Here is a 17,437-nt window from a genome sequence, read left to right on the forward strand (position 1 = left end):
TGGGATATTTATACTGCCCTGGCATTTTAGGGGCCCTAAAGCGTGAGAAGAAGTCTGGAATATAAATATCTAAAAAATTTATCCATTTGGATTCCGTGAGGGGTATGGTGAGTTCATGTGAGATTTTATTTTTTGACACAAGTTAGTGGAATATGAGACTTTGTAAGAAAAGGAAAAAATAAATAAATAATAATTTCCGCTAACTTGGGCCAAAAAAATGTCTGAATGGAGCCTTACAGGGGGGTGATCAGGGAGTCTATATGGGGTGATCACACCCCCCCGTCATTGATCACCCCCCCGTCATTGATCACCCCCCCCATCATTGATCACCCCCCCCGTAAGGCTCCATTCAGACGTCCGTACGTGTTTTGCTGATCCGATCCATGTATCCGTGGATCCGTAAAAAACATACGGACGTCTGAATGGAGCCTTACAGGGGGGTGATCAATGACAGGGGGGTGATCAGGGAGTCTATATGGGGTGATCAGGGGTTAATAAGGGGTTAATAAGTGACGGGGGGGGGTGGTGTAGTGTAGTGATGTTTGGTGCTACTTATTACTGAGCTGCCTGTGTCCTCTGGTGGTCGATCCAAGCAAAAGGGACCACCAGAGGACCAGGTAGCAGGTATATCAGATGCTGTTATCAAAACTGACTCCATAGAAAGGTGTAAGAGCGGTGACATCCCTGCCTCCATAGAAAGGTGTAAGAGCGGTGACATCCCTGACTCCATAGAAAGGTGTAAGAGCGGTGGGTACAACTCCTTCAAAACTCTTCCGTGCGGCTACCTCACAACAGGAAGTGACAAGGATAGCAAAATTTTACAGTTAGCATAAAATAACGGAACAGGTAGCAACAAATTACGGAACACTGCGCACTGACCTGTAAAAATTTGTTACCCTACCCTAGGCGCACATGCGCTGTAGCCCTTTTCTTGTTAACTGGACTCGGCGCGATTTCATACTGCGCCAAGCCGTCTTTTTTCACGCATGCGCAGTGGGCCGGAATCTTCTGCTACCTTCGGCCCTTTTTTTTTTGTGGAAGATAGTTTTAAGGAAATGAAATAAAGATTTTTAATTTTTTATCAGTCAGCACTTCACGCTAGACGTAATGTGGTCTGAGTGACCAATTAATAAAGATACTGTCAAGTAAACGTCACAGAGGTGCTGAAGAGGTCTAGATATTCGTATTTTGTTAATTGGACTCGGCGCTCCTGCGCCAAGCTGTCTTTTTCCTCGCATGCGCAGTGGGCCGGAATGTTCTGGTACCTTTGGTTCGCTAAAAAACGGCTCGGCACAGGTGCAGTAGGAGCCGAAGGTAGCTGAAAATTCCGGCCCACTGCGCATGCGCTGAAAAAGACGGCTCGGCGCAGGCGCAGTAGCAAAATGAGCTGAGCCGAAGGTAGCATTAAATTCCGGGCCACTGCGCATGCGCCATTATCTTGGGGTTGGTAATATCTGTGTGGAGATATTATTTTTAGCGTGACTATGGTGATATAACTCTAATCTTTGCAGGACAGCGGGCACAGTATTGTGGGCACGATACAGTTATGGCACCAAGATGAGGCGAGAGCAAGAAGGAAAAAATCTATGTCTGCTCCCCAATACAGTGTGCTGCCACATACTGCTCCCCCAATACAGTGTGCTGCCACATACTGCTCCCCCAATACAGTGTGCTGCCACATACTGCTCCCCCAATAGTGTGCTGCCACATACTGCTCTCCCAATACAGTGTGCTGCCACATACTGCTCCCCCAATAGTGTTCTGCCACATACTGCTCCCCCAATAGTGTGCTGCCACATACTGCTCCCCAATAGTGTGCTGCCACATACTGCTCCCCCAATAGTGTGTTGCCACATACTGCTCCCCTAAATTACAGTGTGCTGCCACACGGCTCGGCGCAGGCGCAGTAGGAGCCGAAGGTAGTAGAAAATTCTGGCTTCGCGCATGCGCAGTAGACAGGAATTTTCTGCTACTTTCGGCTCAAAAAAGACGGCTCGGCGCAGGCGCAGTAGGAGCCGAAGGTAGCAGAAAATTCCGGCTTCGCGCATGCGCAGTAGACCGGAATTTTCTGCTATCTTCGGCTCAAAAAAGAAGGCTCGGCGCAGGCGCAGTAGGAGCCAAAGGTAGCAGAAAATTCCGGGCTACTGTGCAGGTGCGAAGCCGGACTTTTCTGCTACCCTCGGCGCGTTCACGCTATGGGTGAATCCTCCGCGCCTGCGCCGACAAACCCCCGGCACAGCCAATGAAAAGCCGAGTTGAGAGACACACCTCCCACGTCACTACCGGAAGTGACGTGGGAAGCAAAATATTCCGGGTAGCAGAAAATTCCGGAACACTGGCATATCCCCGCCCTTCCAAGTGATGTAATACGTCATGTGACCCAGCAGTAATTAAATTAACAGGCCGGCATATCCCCGCCCTTCCCAGTGACAATATGTCATGTGACCCAGCAGTAATTAAATAAATAGGCCGGCTTATCCCTGCCCTATCCCCGCCCTTGCCAGTGACGTAATACGTCATTCGACCCAGCATTAATGAAATGAATAGGCCGGCATATCCCCGCCCTTCCCAGTGACTCAATACGTCATGTGACCCAGCAGTAATGAAATGAATAGGCCGGCATATCCCCGCCCTTCCCAGTTATGTAATACGTCATGTGACCCAGCAGTAATGAAATGAATTTGCCGGCATATCCCCGCCCTTCCCAGTGACGTAATATGCCATGTGACCCTACTAGCAGTCACATGACCTCTCCACTCGCTCTGTCACTTTGTTAAAGCTCTCAAATTATTCATTATTATTGTCCTTATTTTTCAAAATGTCTTTTATCATATGCTAACACTTGACCACTATTTTTATGTGTTTTTTATGTGTTTTTTTGTAAACTGCTATCAGGATGACACCTAGTACTAGCCCCTCCCATTGTGGGCGGTACACGGGTGCGTCTTTTTGTCATATTTTTTTTTTTGTGTGTCTTTTCTCACTATAAATACCCACCTTTATGTATTATCACCTAACCTGATGAAGGGGAACTATTAGTCCCCAAAACGCGTTGTTTACATGGCTATGCACTTTCTTGAAATAAAAAATGGAATATCCAGATCGAAGTTTCATGTCCGTTTCCACCAGTGGATATGCACCACTGCAGCATCTTTTCTTCTCAGTAACAGGTTTGTCAGAGGTAGGAAGCAATTGGAAGGGGTCCAAGGGCGCTATAATGTGAGAAGTACAGTACAGACCAAAAGTTTGGATACACCTTCTCATTCAAAGAGTTTTCTTTATTTTTATGACTATGAAGGCATCAAAACTATGAATTAACACATGTGGAATTATATACATAACAAACAAGTGTGAAACAACTGAAAATATGTCATATTCTAGGTTCTTTAAAGTAGCCACCTTTTGCTTTGATTACTGCTTTGCACACTCTTGGCATTCTCTTGATGAGCTTCAAGAGGTAGTCCTCTGAAATGGTCTTCCAACAGTCTTGAAGGAGTTCCCAGAAATGCTTAGCACTTGTTGGCCCTTTTGCCTTCACTCTGCGGTCCAGCTCACCCCAAACCATCTCGATTAGGTTCAGGTCCGGTAACTGTGGAGGCCAGGTCATCTGGCGCAGCACCCCATCACTCTCCTTCATGGTCAAATAGCCCTTACTTTGAAAGTTTTCCCAATTTTTCGGCTGACTGACTGACCTTCATTTCTTAAAGTAATGATGGCCACTCGTTTTTCTTTACTTAGCTGATTTTTTCTTGCCATAATACAAATTCTAACAGTCTATTCAGTAGGACTATCAGCTGTGTATCCACCTGACTTCTCCTCAACGCAACTGATGGTCCCAACCCCATTTATAAGGCAAGAAATCCCACTTATTAAACCTGACAGGGCACACCTGTGAAGTGAAAACCATTTCAGGGGACTACCTCTTGAAGCTCATCAAGAGAATGCCAAGAGTGTGCAAAGCAGTAATCAAAGCAAAAGGTGGCAACTTTGAAGAACCTAGAATATTACATATTTTCTGTTGTTTCACACATGAGAAGGTGTGTCCAAACTTTTGGTCTGTACTGTATATGTGTACTCACAAAGCTGCGGTTGGCCTCTGGCATCTGATGAAGTCATCTGAGGATGGGGGCTTCCAAGTAGATGGTCCCACTGCACAGGAGGTCGGGCGCCATTTTGGATCCCATCAGGAGTGTGCACCGGAGCTTTGGCCTCCTCTTGCGTCGGTGGAAGCGACGGAGGCAACATATTCAGCAGGTTAGCGCTGGCAGACACGTCCGGTGGAGACGGTGAGCGAGCTGTAGGAGCAGGCGACATGGCGTATCTGTGATATCGGCGCCATCTTTGGATCTTTCCCTGTCGAAGTAGCTTTCCAAGTTGCTGTCCTGTAGTTTTGGTAGTTGCTTTTTAGTCTACCCCCTTGTGTTGGAGGAAGGATTAAGCATCTGTGGGTGCAGTATGGTACCGCTTGGATACAAATTGAGACGGGCAGGCAAGATTTCAGTTGCTTGGGTGCAGGAGCTCTTCTCTCAATCGGCCATCACGCTCAGCAGCCTAGCCACGCCCCCCCCACCTGAAATTTTGTAACCAAAATGTCTATGAACCACACGGTGTGATTCAGTATTGCGTACCCTAACACAGATATAACTATGCAGTGTTTGCATTGAAAAGTCTTTGAATTTTGAGTTTAATATCACTGGTTCAACAATGAGATTTTTGTGCTAAGATTTCTTTTAAACACAAAAGAAGCGAGGGTGGAGAAAAAGTGGGAGATGCAACAATTTTTTTAAAAGACCCACCTGCAACTTTTCAATCCCTCTTTTCAGGTGCAAAGTAGATGATAAATCTCCCTCATTGTCTGATGCAATAATGCATCTACTAACACAGATATAACAATGCAGTGTTTGCGGTGAAATGTCTTTGAACTATGCTTTTAATATCATTTAATATCATTGGTTCAACAATGAGATTTTTTGTACTAAAATGTCTATGAAACAAAATGTCTGATGTAGTAATACTTCCTCTAACATGGATATAATAATGCAATGTTTGTGGTGAAATGTCTTTGAACTAAACTTTTAGTATCATTCCTTTACTGAAAATTTTGTACTCAAATTTCTATGAAACACAGTCCAATGCAGTAAGGCATCCGCTTACATGGATTTAACAATCCACTAGATGAGAAGTGTTTTCGGTGAAATGATTTTGAACTATGTTTTCAATAACAGAGGTATAAAAATGACATTATTGCTATAAAATGCATTGCTATAATACAACATAGTTAATTACACAGATAAAAATATGCAATTGCTCAGAGTTTGGAGCAGAATCATGTTGGGCTGCTGTGCTGGCAATAAGCATATGTATAAACCAGAGGTTCTGAGAACTAGTTTCTGTTCATATACAGAAAAAAATGAGTTTTTCTTGCAGGGATTTTAATCAAGAACTGCCAGGCTGAGCTACTGCAGCAGCAAGCAACTGTATTTAACACAGTGTGGCCAGCCCCTCACTTACTGAAAGATTTCCCTGATCAAATTCCCTAAAATCTACACAATTATATCTCTCTAACTTTCCCTAGACTGTTTTTATTGCACTACTTTTTTTTAAGATACTGTCACACACTTCTTCCAGGTCAGAAGCTGAGCAGAGTATGGTGCGTCTTCTAATTCCCCTGATTATCTGATGAGGCCGTCATTCAGGATTTTGAGCCAATCGGGGAAAGCCCTCTGTCCCACTTTCCAGTGTCACATGATCCTGTGTCTTCTTCCTTCCTGTGGTTTTCCCCGCCAAATAAACATAAAGTGGCGCTAAGGGCATTTTTTTGTGAAATTCATAATGAATCCGATTGGATTAGAATTGATTCGCTCATCTCTAATACGATGGCTTGAAATAATTCTGTGATTGATTGCAAATTGTAGGTCTTTAAGTTATTTGTTTTTTATAGAATGGTACAAATAAATCCTTGCAACTAATATCCTATAAAATCCCATAAAGACACTGGAAACATGAATGACTTACATACAGACCCTCAATTATAGCTTGTGTACCTGGTTATCAAGACAGCTGTGTCATGATCAGCAATTCCATTCTCGGTGATCGCATTCCCATTACGGCTCACAATAGACTTTTGCCACCGGCAGAAACTGTCAAGAGACTTTCCAGCATGGTGACTGATTTCCAGGGTAGGCTGTTGAGTGAGTTTATTTGTTAGTTATCTGAATGATACATGATGAAATTTAGCTTTTCCTGTATTATGTATTATGGGGTGATACTCTTAATGCAAATATTGACATGTGGTAAATGTTACGATCTAGTACACAGTTGAAATAATTATCAACCAAATAAAAATGTATTGCTGAATGTTTGAAAGTGAATCTTAACTATTTAAGGACTGCACGGTGAATGGTCCAGGTACCTAAAGCTTGCGCTGGTGTATGGCATATGCTTTACTGGCTGTCAAAGTTTTTGAACAACCAAAGGTTAGTGGGTCCCCCACTGTCAGATATTGCCAGAGACCTTGGAAATGCAGCAAAAAAATTTCACTGCTTCTACATTCTCTATTCTCATATACATAGTGATCAACAAGTACTGTGCATGAAACAGGAGAAGTGGCAGCTGTCTCCATTGGTCCTGGTGGTAACGTGACTGGTCACATGATTGCTGGGATGCCAGTAGAAGGAGGCTTCTGCTGGGACTACCTAGACCTTACACAGCCCTAAAAGTGACAGTTGTCCATCAGCAAGAGACATTTCCCTTTTGTCTGGAGTGGCTGGGCATCCCCAACTACTGTGGAAAAGTATAGTGGAAAATATACAAAATGAGTAACCCACTCTAGAAATACAATTCACATGCTAACTGCTTTCATACCACTAGATGAGAAACAATTAGCCTATATTTGACATGACAATGGTAAACAGTTAAAATAAATCCTAAAAATCAACATAAATATATAAATAGAAACAAAAAGAAACTTACTTTGTTAAAAAAAAGATGTTGCAAAAACCACATTGTTAGCCCAACAAAAAAGTTAACTAATGCTTGTGAAAAACAACTGAAAGATGTCTGGTCTTAAAGGCCCAAATAACCTTATCCTAAACCAGTTAGGCTACTTTCACACTAGTGGCACGGACCTCCGGCAGGCTGTTCCGTCGGGTGAACAGCCTGTCGGATCCGTCCTGCCGCTAGTGAATGTGTGCCCCCGGACTGCTGCTCCATCCCCATTGACTATAATGGGGGCAGAGTTCCGGCGGAGGCACTGCAGCGAGAGGCTGCGGAATAAAACTAATACATGTCTGAAATTTATTCCGGCAGCCTCTCGCTGTGCGCTGCCGTGCCTCTGCCGGAACTCCGCCCCGCCCCCATTATAGTCAATGGTGCCAAAGCGGTAGTCAGGGGGCACACGTTCACTAGCAGCAGGACGGATCTGAAATGCTGTTCACCCGATGGAACAGCCTTCCGGAGGTCCGTGCCACTAGTGTGAAAGTAGCCTTAAAGCAATCAACACACACAATTACAAGTCAAAATTATGAAAAATCTGATTTAGGTTTAACTGTGCTTGTTATAGAAAACTTCATTTTAAATTCACCTGATCTTCAGTCAGTAGGATTAGCCTTGTTACCATTATGTTCACAATGTTTCCCAGACTTGAGTCCTGGAAAAGTTTGGCAACCTGACCTCCAGGAAACAAGAAAACATCAGACTTAAAATCAAATAAAAAAGGGCTAAAGATAGAAGGTAAAGCCTATATTAGACAGACCACTGTGGCAGACAATTGTCATTAGGGAAACGTTCCTTCCCAGCAATTGCCTGCTCGCTAGCGGAGGAGACCGCTGCTATTACATGCAGAGATCTCTCCTCTGCAGCATGGGGAGGAGTGATCGCTATGCCATCACTCATACCCATACTGTCTAGTGGTTTGCAGGCGGCAGATTAATATTAGAAAGTACAATCTGCTGCCTGCAAATGATATTTTTTTAACATGTCAAAGGATTTGTATTGCATGTTGAAAGAGTGTTTGCTCGTTCATCAGGTAATCGGCGGTAATATTACAGTGCAAGATGATTGTTAACGAGTGTTCATCTGCCGAAAAGTCGGCCTGTCTAATACATGCTTAAAGGTAATGAATACCATAGAATATAGCCTAATAAGGCTACTTTCACACTTGCGTTCGGGGTTCCGCTTGTGAGTTCCGTTTGAAGGCTCTCAAAAGCGGCCCCGAACGGATCCGTACAGCCCCAATGCATTCTGAGTGGATGCAGATCCGCTCAGAATGCATCAGTTTGGCCTCCGTTCCGCTCAGCACCCGGACACCCGAACGCAGCTTGCAGCGTTCGGGTGTCCGCCTGGCCGTGCGGAGACAAGCGGATCCGTCCAGACATACAATGCAAGTCAATGGGGACGGATCCGTTTGACGTTGACACAATATCGTGCAATTGCAAACGGATCCGTCCCCCATTGACTTTCAATATAAAGTCAGGAGTCCCTATTAATATACCATCAGATCGGAGTTTTCTCCAATCCGATGGTATATTTTAACTTGAAGCCTCCCCATCACCATGGGAACGCCTCTATGTTAGAATATACCATCGGATTTGAGTTAGATCGTGAAACTCAGATCCGACAGTATATTCTAACACAGAGGCGTTCCCATAGTGATGGGGACGCTTCAAGTTAGAATATACTGAGAACTGTGTAATAACTGCCCCCTGCTGCCTGGCAGCACCTGATCTCTTACAGGGGGCTGTGATCCGCACAATTAACCCCTCAGGTGCCGCACCTGAGGGGTTAATTGTGCGTATCATAGCCCCCTGTAAGAGATCAGGTGCTGCCAGGCAGCAGGGGACAGACCCCCCCTCCCTCCCCAGTTTTAAATTCATTGGTGGCCAGTGCGGCCCCCTCCCTCCCCTGTATTTAACTCATTGGTGGCCAGTGCGGCCCCCCCTCCCGCCCCTGTATTTAATTCATTGGTGGCCAGTGCGGCCTCCCCTCCCCCCCCTAATTAAAATGACCGACCCCCCGTCATTGGTGGCAGCGGAGAGTTCCGATCGGAGTCCCAGTTTAATCGCTGGGGCTCCGATCGGTTATCATGTCAGCCAAGACGCTACTGCAGTCCTGGCTGCCATGGTTACTTAGCAATTTTAGAAGAATTATACTTACCTGCGATGTCTGTGACCGGCCGGGCGCTCCTCCTACTGGTAAGTGAAAGGTCTGTGCGGCGCATTGCTTATAGCACAGACCTTTCACTAAATACACGGGAGGGAGGGGGGCCGCACTGGCCACCAATGAGTTAAATACAGGGGAGGGAGGGGGGGCCGCACTGGCCACCAATGAGTTAAATACAGGGGAGGGAGGGGGGGCGCACTGGCCACCAATGAGTTAAATACAGGGGAGGGAGGGGGGGCCGCACTGGCCACCAATGAGTTAAACACAGGGGAGGGAGGGGGGTCTGCCCCCTCCTGCCTGGCAGCACATGATCTCTTATAGGGGGCTATGATACGCACAATTAACCCCTCAGGTGTGGCACCTGAGGGGTTAATTGTGCGGATCACAGCCCCTTGTAAGAGATCGGGTGCTGCCAGGCAGCAGGGGGCAGTCATGTACACAGTTCTTTTAGTATATTCTCACTTGAAGTGTCCCCATCACCACTGGAACGCCTCTGTGTTAGAATATACTGTCGGATCTGAGTTTTCACGAAGTGAAAAATCTGATATGAAAAAAACAGTTATGCAGACGGATCCGTTCTGAACGGATGCAAGCGTTTGCATTATAGGAGCGGATCCGTCTGTGCAGACACCAGACGGATCCGCTCCGAAACGCAAGTGTGAAAGTAGCCTAAGAGCGTTAAACATCCTAATGCATGCAGAGGAGGACGTTCAAGGTAATTCAGGAAATGGGTGGATTGCATGACCAAAAGTAAACAGACCTGGGGTTATTTAGTTCTTAGAAAAGCTTAGGGTAATCTACCTTAAAGGGGTTCTTCAGTCTAGAAGCCGTCAACCCCCAATGTGTGCCCTATTTGAAAAAAAATGTTACTTACCTGCAGTTCCGCCATTTCAGTCCTCTACTGGTCCCTGCTGGAAGTGATTTAATCCTGTGACCACTGCAGCCAATTGTTCACATGTGTTGGGACAACATATCACTAGTAGTGATATGCCATTTAAGCACATGTGGCCACTGCAAAGAGCCAGAAATGGGGTATAGGCACAGGAATGGGTAGACTGTGAACAGGTGAGTGTTGTTGGCGACCTAGTCCGGACAACCCCTTTTTAGTTACAATGTCCAAATACATGAATTGTCAGTATGAGGATCTTTCTAATAATCTTACCTACCTAGGCCTGTAACCATGTCAAGATGGCATGGTCTTTATCTAGATTAAAGAAGATTTCACCATCAGTATAGATGGGGATTATTTATAGTAAGAGCAATTATGGAACCCCAAGATCTTGTGATGGTTGATTCATTAAACAAGTCCAAGATGGGTCTGAATACCTTTCTTGAATATAGTAATATTAGAAGTTATGTGTACTAGATTTTCTAGATATGGGCTGTTAAACCAGAGATTTATTCTGATTGCCATGTTGGGAATAGGGAAGGAGATTTTGCCTTCCTGTGAAACAACACAGCAGGATTAAAGGGTGGTTTGTCTATTTCTTTTTCAACCTTATCAACTATATAACTAACAATAGTTAGGGTGTAATACTTACAATGTTCATGATAGCGAGGATATACTGCTCAATGTCTCTTCTACCATGGTAGCCAATCATCATTTTGTCAGCAACAACCAGAGTCTCCACATATCTCTCTGTGCTAACTGATCGTTTACATGGAAGGGGCCCATGCTGCGTTTGATTGGATGCTGGTCTCAATGGGGGAGGCCTTGGGTTTCTCAACCACCAATGGCGATGCCACCAGGTTTTGTCATCTATTGGAAAACAGATTTGCTTTTAAAATGTAATTTTATACAAGACAGTGTCCAATTTTGGAACCACAGACATAAAAGCAAATTCCCCCATAAACCTGGTGTTGTGCAGTATTGGTTGGCTTACTTTGCAATGGAACTTTAAAAGCTATGTACACCTTTGGGGACAATTCTGTTTATTTTTGCACTGTACTCATTTTGAGCTAAAAAATAATGTTGTAAATTGGTCTTTATTAAAAATATGGCACCCTTTTTTCTGTACAGAGTTGACATGCTGCAGTGGTAGCCTATGTATTTTCTGTCATTTGGGGAGCAGACAGACTCCTTATCTCTGTTTACAATTGCACCATATTGTCTCAATGTAAATGGATCCGTCCCCATTGACTTACATTGTAAGTCAGGACGGATCCGTTTGGCTCCGCATCGCCAGGCGTTTTGGTGTCCGCCTCCAGAGCGGAATGGATGTGGAACGGAGTCAAACTGATGCATTCTGAATGGATCCTTATCCATTCAGAATGCATTGGGGCTAAACTGATCCGTTTGGGGCCGCTTGTGAGAGCCTTGAAACGGATCTCACAGGCGGACCCAGAAACGGCAGTGTGAAAGTAGCCTTATGTAAGCCTCACAAAGTAACTTCAGACCTCAACTGGTCCTTAAAAAGTTGGTTTTGTAAATTTTTGCTTCCAAACTTTTAAGCCTTCTAAGGTCCCCAAAAAATAAAATGTTATTTTCAAAATGATCCAAACATGAAGTAGACATATGGGGAATGTAAAGTAATTGCTATTTTTGGAGGTATTACTATCTATTAGAAAAGTAGAAAAACTGACATTTGGAAATTTGCTAATTTTTCAAAATTCTTGGTAAATTTGGTATTTTTTTTATAAATAAAAATGATTTTTGTTAAACTAAACTAATTTTTACCAGTCATGAAGTACGATATGTGACAAGAAAACAATCTCAGAATGGCCTGTATAAGTAAAAGCATTTTAAAGCTATTACCACATAAAGTGACACATCTCAGACTTGCAAAAAATGGTGTGGTCCAGTTTTGATACAGAATGTCACATATTAAGCCACTACCTTTTCAGTTAATCCAGGTCTCTTGGTGACCTAGGAACCATGGATTTTTCTAACACTAGATGTGCCAAATTGAACCAGCACTTACCAGGCTGCAATGTCATCTTGATGCACTGTTATTAGTGAATGAAGGCCACTGTGTATTTTTGTAGTCAGGGAGTTTTTATGCAAAATTCCAACAGATTCCAGCAGTTAAAACCATAATTTCTCTATTTGAAACAAGTTAAAATACTGTGTGAAAAGTGATTCTATGTTTTCAGTTGGCAAACCCACCAGTTACGATGGTAATCCATTGGTTACCAGTGGGTAAACCACTTGTCCCAGATCCAGCACTGTGTTCTGCTCCCCTCCTCACTGCAGAGCATCTGCTTCCTCTGCATGTCGTGTTTCCACAAAACAACACAGTTATGATGACTAGTTATTTAAACTTGGCTGTGACAGCAGGTTTCTGCTCCTTGTTGTCTATTGTGTTCTCATTTGGACTTTCTACTGTTGCTACTCTTTAATACTGTATTTGATACTATATTACATTGAACCTTCTACTACAGCACTGCTACTTCAAGAGTGCTTCACATTGCTGCATATTCACAACTCAGCATTGTACAACACTACTACAGCTTTGCTGCTTCAGGAGTGTTTCAACTCTGATTCATTGCTGCACATCCACAGCTCAGCACTGTATAGCAGTGTGACAGCTCTGCTACTCCCGGCATATCTGAACTCTACATCCATACTGCACAGCTGCAGCTCCAGATCAGCAGCTTCTCCAGATTAACTACCTCTCTAGATCTGATACTTCTTTACTACATCTGTGCTTTTGCCCTGCTGCACTTGCACTACCTGTCTGCACATCTCCAGACCTGATCATCTGGCAGTGGCCCCTTACCACAAAGTCACATCTACCCAGCAGACAAGGCACTGCAGATTATTATTTTTGGCTTGCTTAGGCTAGTTTCACACTAGCGCTTTAACATCTAGCAGGCTGTTACAGCACTGATCTCTCTGCATTCTGGCATTGCTGGAAGCTACTGCATTGCCGTCCGGCCCCATTAACTATTATGGGGACCGGTGGAGATCAGGCCGCAACCCTTCAAATATGCAGAGAATCATCCGGACAAAAAACATAGCGCAATGTCTAGACATGGAAATGTCTAACACTAGTGTGAAACTAGCCTTAATAAATATATCTATCCCATCTCATAATGGGGCAGGTTTACTAATCCAGTCTAACATTTTGACAATGCAATCTTTAGCAGGTGGTCTAAAGATGACAAATGTCACCTCAGTAGCTCATGCTGAATGATAAAGAGTCCGCTTTAGGCATGTTAAACACTTTTGTCTAACTTTACATAACTTAGTTTACACCAATTTTGGTGTACACTGTAGTATTTTAAACTATTACCCCTTCCTCAAATCTAAACTCACCTGTCCAGTGGGGTACAGACATGTTTAAAACATGTAAGCATTTGGCAGTTTATAGAGGTTGAATTTAGCCCTTTTTTTGCGTTTTAAAGGGCACATTGGAATAGAAGTATTTTTTAAAATGTAACACATTTTCTATGGAGCTTGGGTGGCCTTTTTTTAACCACTTGCATTTCACTATAAACATTCAGGAAGCCTGTGTTTATCTCTGCAAGGACATTTCTGAATGAGATGGCAGCTGCATGCTAAGCTAATTTTTACCATCCGTGCCTTCTCCATCACTGTATACCCAGCACTCAATTAGTGCTGTACAGTATATACAGACCCGAAAGCGGCAATGAAGCTGATTCTTTCTATGATCCTAGCGATCAATGAGGTTTGTTTAAATTCTATAAAAATTGCTGTGTGATAAATGAACCTAAAAGGGCCTAGCTGTTGTAGTATGGACAGCTGGCTGGTTCCCTATTCTATAAAGCCACTTAAGAAGTGCTTTAGAAAAGAGTTAAATACTGTAGGTCTCTGCTCCTGTAAAAAACTGTAGAAAATACATAATACAATACATCGGTGCAGTATGGAATATTGATAAAAATATACCTATTACACCACAGGCTGCATCAAGGTGCCGTCGTTGCAAAGAAGATCGCTTGTAAACCACATGAGGTATCCCTTCTCTAGTCTCATTATAATTTCCACCTGGAGGTAGTGGCTCAATAAGATACTCATCATCCCCTGACACTATCACTCCAAGCTGAAAAAAAAAGTACAAGATATTAGTTAGAAGAAGATCCAAATATGGCTTCTACTGAAGATATGTAAGTGCCTAAACTATGACACTTAAAAGAGGTTTTCTGAGATCTCTTTTTTACCTATGACCTATCCTCAGGATAGGTCATCAATATGTGATCAGTGGGGGTCTGACACTCGGGAACCCCATCGTTCAACTGTTCAAGAAGGTGAAAGAAGACCGAGGGCTGGGCCCACAGTTACAGAGGGTACGCGATGCCACACAGACAACGGTTATTTCCCAGCAGTTGAGTTTACTGAACAATGTAGTGAACAAGAAGCTGAGAATATATAAAACAGATTGGTAACAAAGAATAAACCAACAGAAAATGTAACACTGTCTAACAATAAACCAGTAAATGTGATGTTTTCCCCAAAGTCCATTAAGCAGCCTAGCTGCACTTGTATGTTCCTGGGCGAGTTCCTCGTTGGGGTGCACCCTAAGTATTACGCAATACTATTTGTAATCCACAGGGAAATGATGTCTGTCTCTTGTATCTTTAATCCTTATCCAGATCCCAGCATATAACACCCTATGAGCAGCCAGAGAGATGGGAAGATGTCCGCATATGAGTCCCTTAGGTCTATGCATTTGCTTGCATCCCCTACGCTGCAATCTAACTGTACTTGGAGCATTATTGTATGTCCAAATGCCACTTCAACAGTGTGTTGCAATGTGAAGCGGCAAAGCTGCAGTTACAGTTCCTTGAGTTCCTTGAGCAGGTTCTTGGTGCTTTTTCTTATTTCCTGGTCCACTCCAGAACTGTATCCTACAGACACGACACTCCTGGGGTTGTCGCTGTAAACCTCCCCTTCGTGCTGTCGCCAGTCTCCACTGTGAGCCGGTCCATTCACTTCCAGATTCAGCAGAGATAATTCCTTCTGGTTTCCAGCCGCACCAAGCACAGCCTCCGTCTGCTCTCATCCTGCTTCTAGAGGAACCTCCTCCCCTTACTCAGGGAGAGTGTGATGCAATAAGCCATTTGTTAAGTGCAGTGTCAAACCTGCATATTCAGTTTGCTATCACACTTGTAAGGGTCCAAAACAGCCCATAAATTAGCTACAGTGGATATAAAAAGTCTACACACCCCTGTTAAAATGTCAGGTTTCTGTGATGTAAAAAAATTTGACAAAGATAAATCATTTCAGAACTTTTTCTACCTTTTAATGTGACCTATAAACTGTACAACTCAATTGAAAAACAAAGTGAAAACTTTTAGGTAGAGGGAAGAAAAAATATAAAAATAAAATAATATGGTTGCATAAATGAGCACACCCTTAAACTAATACTTTGTTGAAGCACCTTTTGATTTTATTACAACACTCAGACTTTTTGGGTATGAGTCTATCAGCATGGCACATTTTGACTTGGCAAGATTTGCCCACTCTTCTTTGCAAAAACACTCCAAATCGGTCAGATTGTAGTGTTGAGCGCGAATATTCGAATTGCGAATTTTTTTCTCGAATATCGCAATTTCGAGATTTCGCGAATATTTAGAATATCGTTCTATATATTCGAGAAATCGAATATTCTTTTTTTTTCTTTTTTTTTTTATTATATTTTTTTCTTTCCCACTTCCCTAAAGTTGTTCTTACCTGTCCTTTGGATTCCTGGCTTCCTGGCTGCTCCAGTCAGTGGCGTTTTCAACTTACTGCTATATTCCATATTAGCTAAATTACAATCTAATCTATATGTGTATTTTACGAAATTTCGCAATAGTCGCAATTGCGATGCGAGTAATATAACACGAAATATTCGCATGAAGATTTCAACTTAGCACTGCTATACTCCATATTCTAGCCTAATATGGAATATAGCTGTGCTAAGTTAGCACTGCTATATTCCATATTAGGCTAGAATATGGAGTATAGCAGTGCTAAGTTGAAATCTTCATGCGAATATTTCGTGTTATATTAGTCGCATCGCAATTTTGACTTTTTCAAATGTTCTTAATATTGCTCTACTTTCGTCTTTTAGAAATTTCGTAATATTGCTCTAACTTCGTCTCTTAGAATATTACGAATATTCTAAAAGACGAAGTTAGAGCAATATTACGAAATTTCGTAAAATACACATATAGATTGTAATTTAGCTAATATAGTGCTATAATCCCTTTTTTTTCCTGTAATTTTTTTTTGCCTCTTCTGAACTTAAGTTTTGTAAAATATGTACACTATTAAAAATTATTACTATAGCAGTATATTAGCTTAAATACAATCTATGTGTATTTTACGAAATTTCGTAATTTTGCTCTAACTTCGTCTTTTAGAATATTACGAATATTCTAAAAGACGAAGTTAGAGCAATATTAAGAACATTTGCAAAAGTCGAAATTGCGATGCGAGTAATATAACACGAAATAGTCGCATGAAGATTTAAACTTAGCACAGCTATATTCCATATTCTAGCCTAATATGGAATATAGCAGTGCTAACTTAGCACAGCTATATTCCATATTAGGCTAGAATATGGAATATAGCAGTGCTAAGTTTAAATCTTCATGCGACTATTTCGTGTTATATTACTCGCATCGCAATTTCGACTTTTGCAAATGTTCTTAATATTGCTCTAACTTCGTCTTTTAGAATATTCGTAATATTCTAAGAGACGAAGTTGGAGCAATATTCCGAAATTTCGTAAAATACACATATTAGCCTAGCCATAGTCATTAGCATAGGAACGTTGCCTTATACTATCAAGATAAATTTTCGCAATATGCGAAAAAATAATTTCGCGATAATTGGAATAATTGCGAATATTCGATTTCGACGAATATAGCACGAATATTCATGCGAATATTCGCGAAATATCGCGAAATCGAATATGGCACCTCCCGCTCATCACTATCAGATTGCAAGGGCATCTCCTGTGCACGGCCCTCTTCAGATCACCCCACAGATTTTCAATCAGATTCAGGTCTGGGCTCTGGCTGGGCCATTCCAAAACTTTAATCTCTTCTGGTGAATCCATTCATTTGTTGATTTGGATGTATGCTTTGGGTCGTTGTCATGCTGAAAGATGAAGTTCCTTTTCATGTTCAGCTTTCTAGCAGAAGCCTGAAGGTTTTGTGCCAATATTGACTGGTATTTGGAACTGTTCATAATTCCCTCTAGCTTAACTAAGACCCCAGTTCCAGCTGAAGAAAAACAGCCCCAAAGCATGATGCTGATACCACCATGCTTCACTGTGGGTATGGTGTTCTTTTCGTGATGTGCAGTGTTTTTCTTGTGCCAAACATA

At 42.6% G+C, this 17,437-nt stretch overlaps 1 protein-coding gene across 1 annotated transcript in view; it reads right to left on the reverse strand.

The window, feature by feature from the left end:
* Positions 1-5,966: 5,966 nt before the first annotated feature.
* The window catches only part of LOC120989580 (A disintegrin and metalloproteinase with thrombospondin motifs 10-like), a 450,152-nt gene continuing 438,681 nt past the window's right edge, over positions 5,967-17,437 (reverse strand). Inside the window, exons 4-7 of the mRNA XM_040417778.1 lie at positions 14,009-14,162; positions 10,701-10,918; positions 7,583-7,671; positions 5,967-6,184 (exon numbers count right to left, since the gene is read on the reverse strand). Coding sequence (XP_040273712.1) covers positions 7,624-7,671; positions 10,701-10,918; positions 14,009-14,162 — 420 coding nt within the window. The 3' untranslated portion in view covers positions 5,967-6,184; positions 7,583-7,623. The remainder of the gene's footprint in view (positions 6,185-7,582; positions 7,672-10,700; positions 10,919-14,008; positions 14,163-17,437) is intronic.

The sequence above is a fragment of the Bufo bufo genome, chromosome 2, assembly GCF_905171765.1.
Source record: "Bufo bufo chromosome 2, aBufBuf1.1, whole genome shotgun sequence".
Classification (NCBI taxonomy): Eukaryota; Metazoa; Chordata; class Amphibia; order Anura; family Bufonidae; genus Bufo; species Bufo bufo.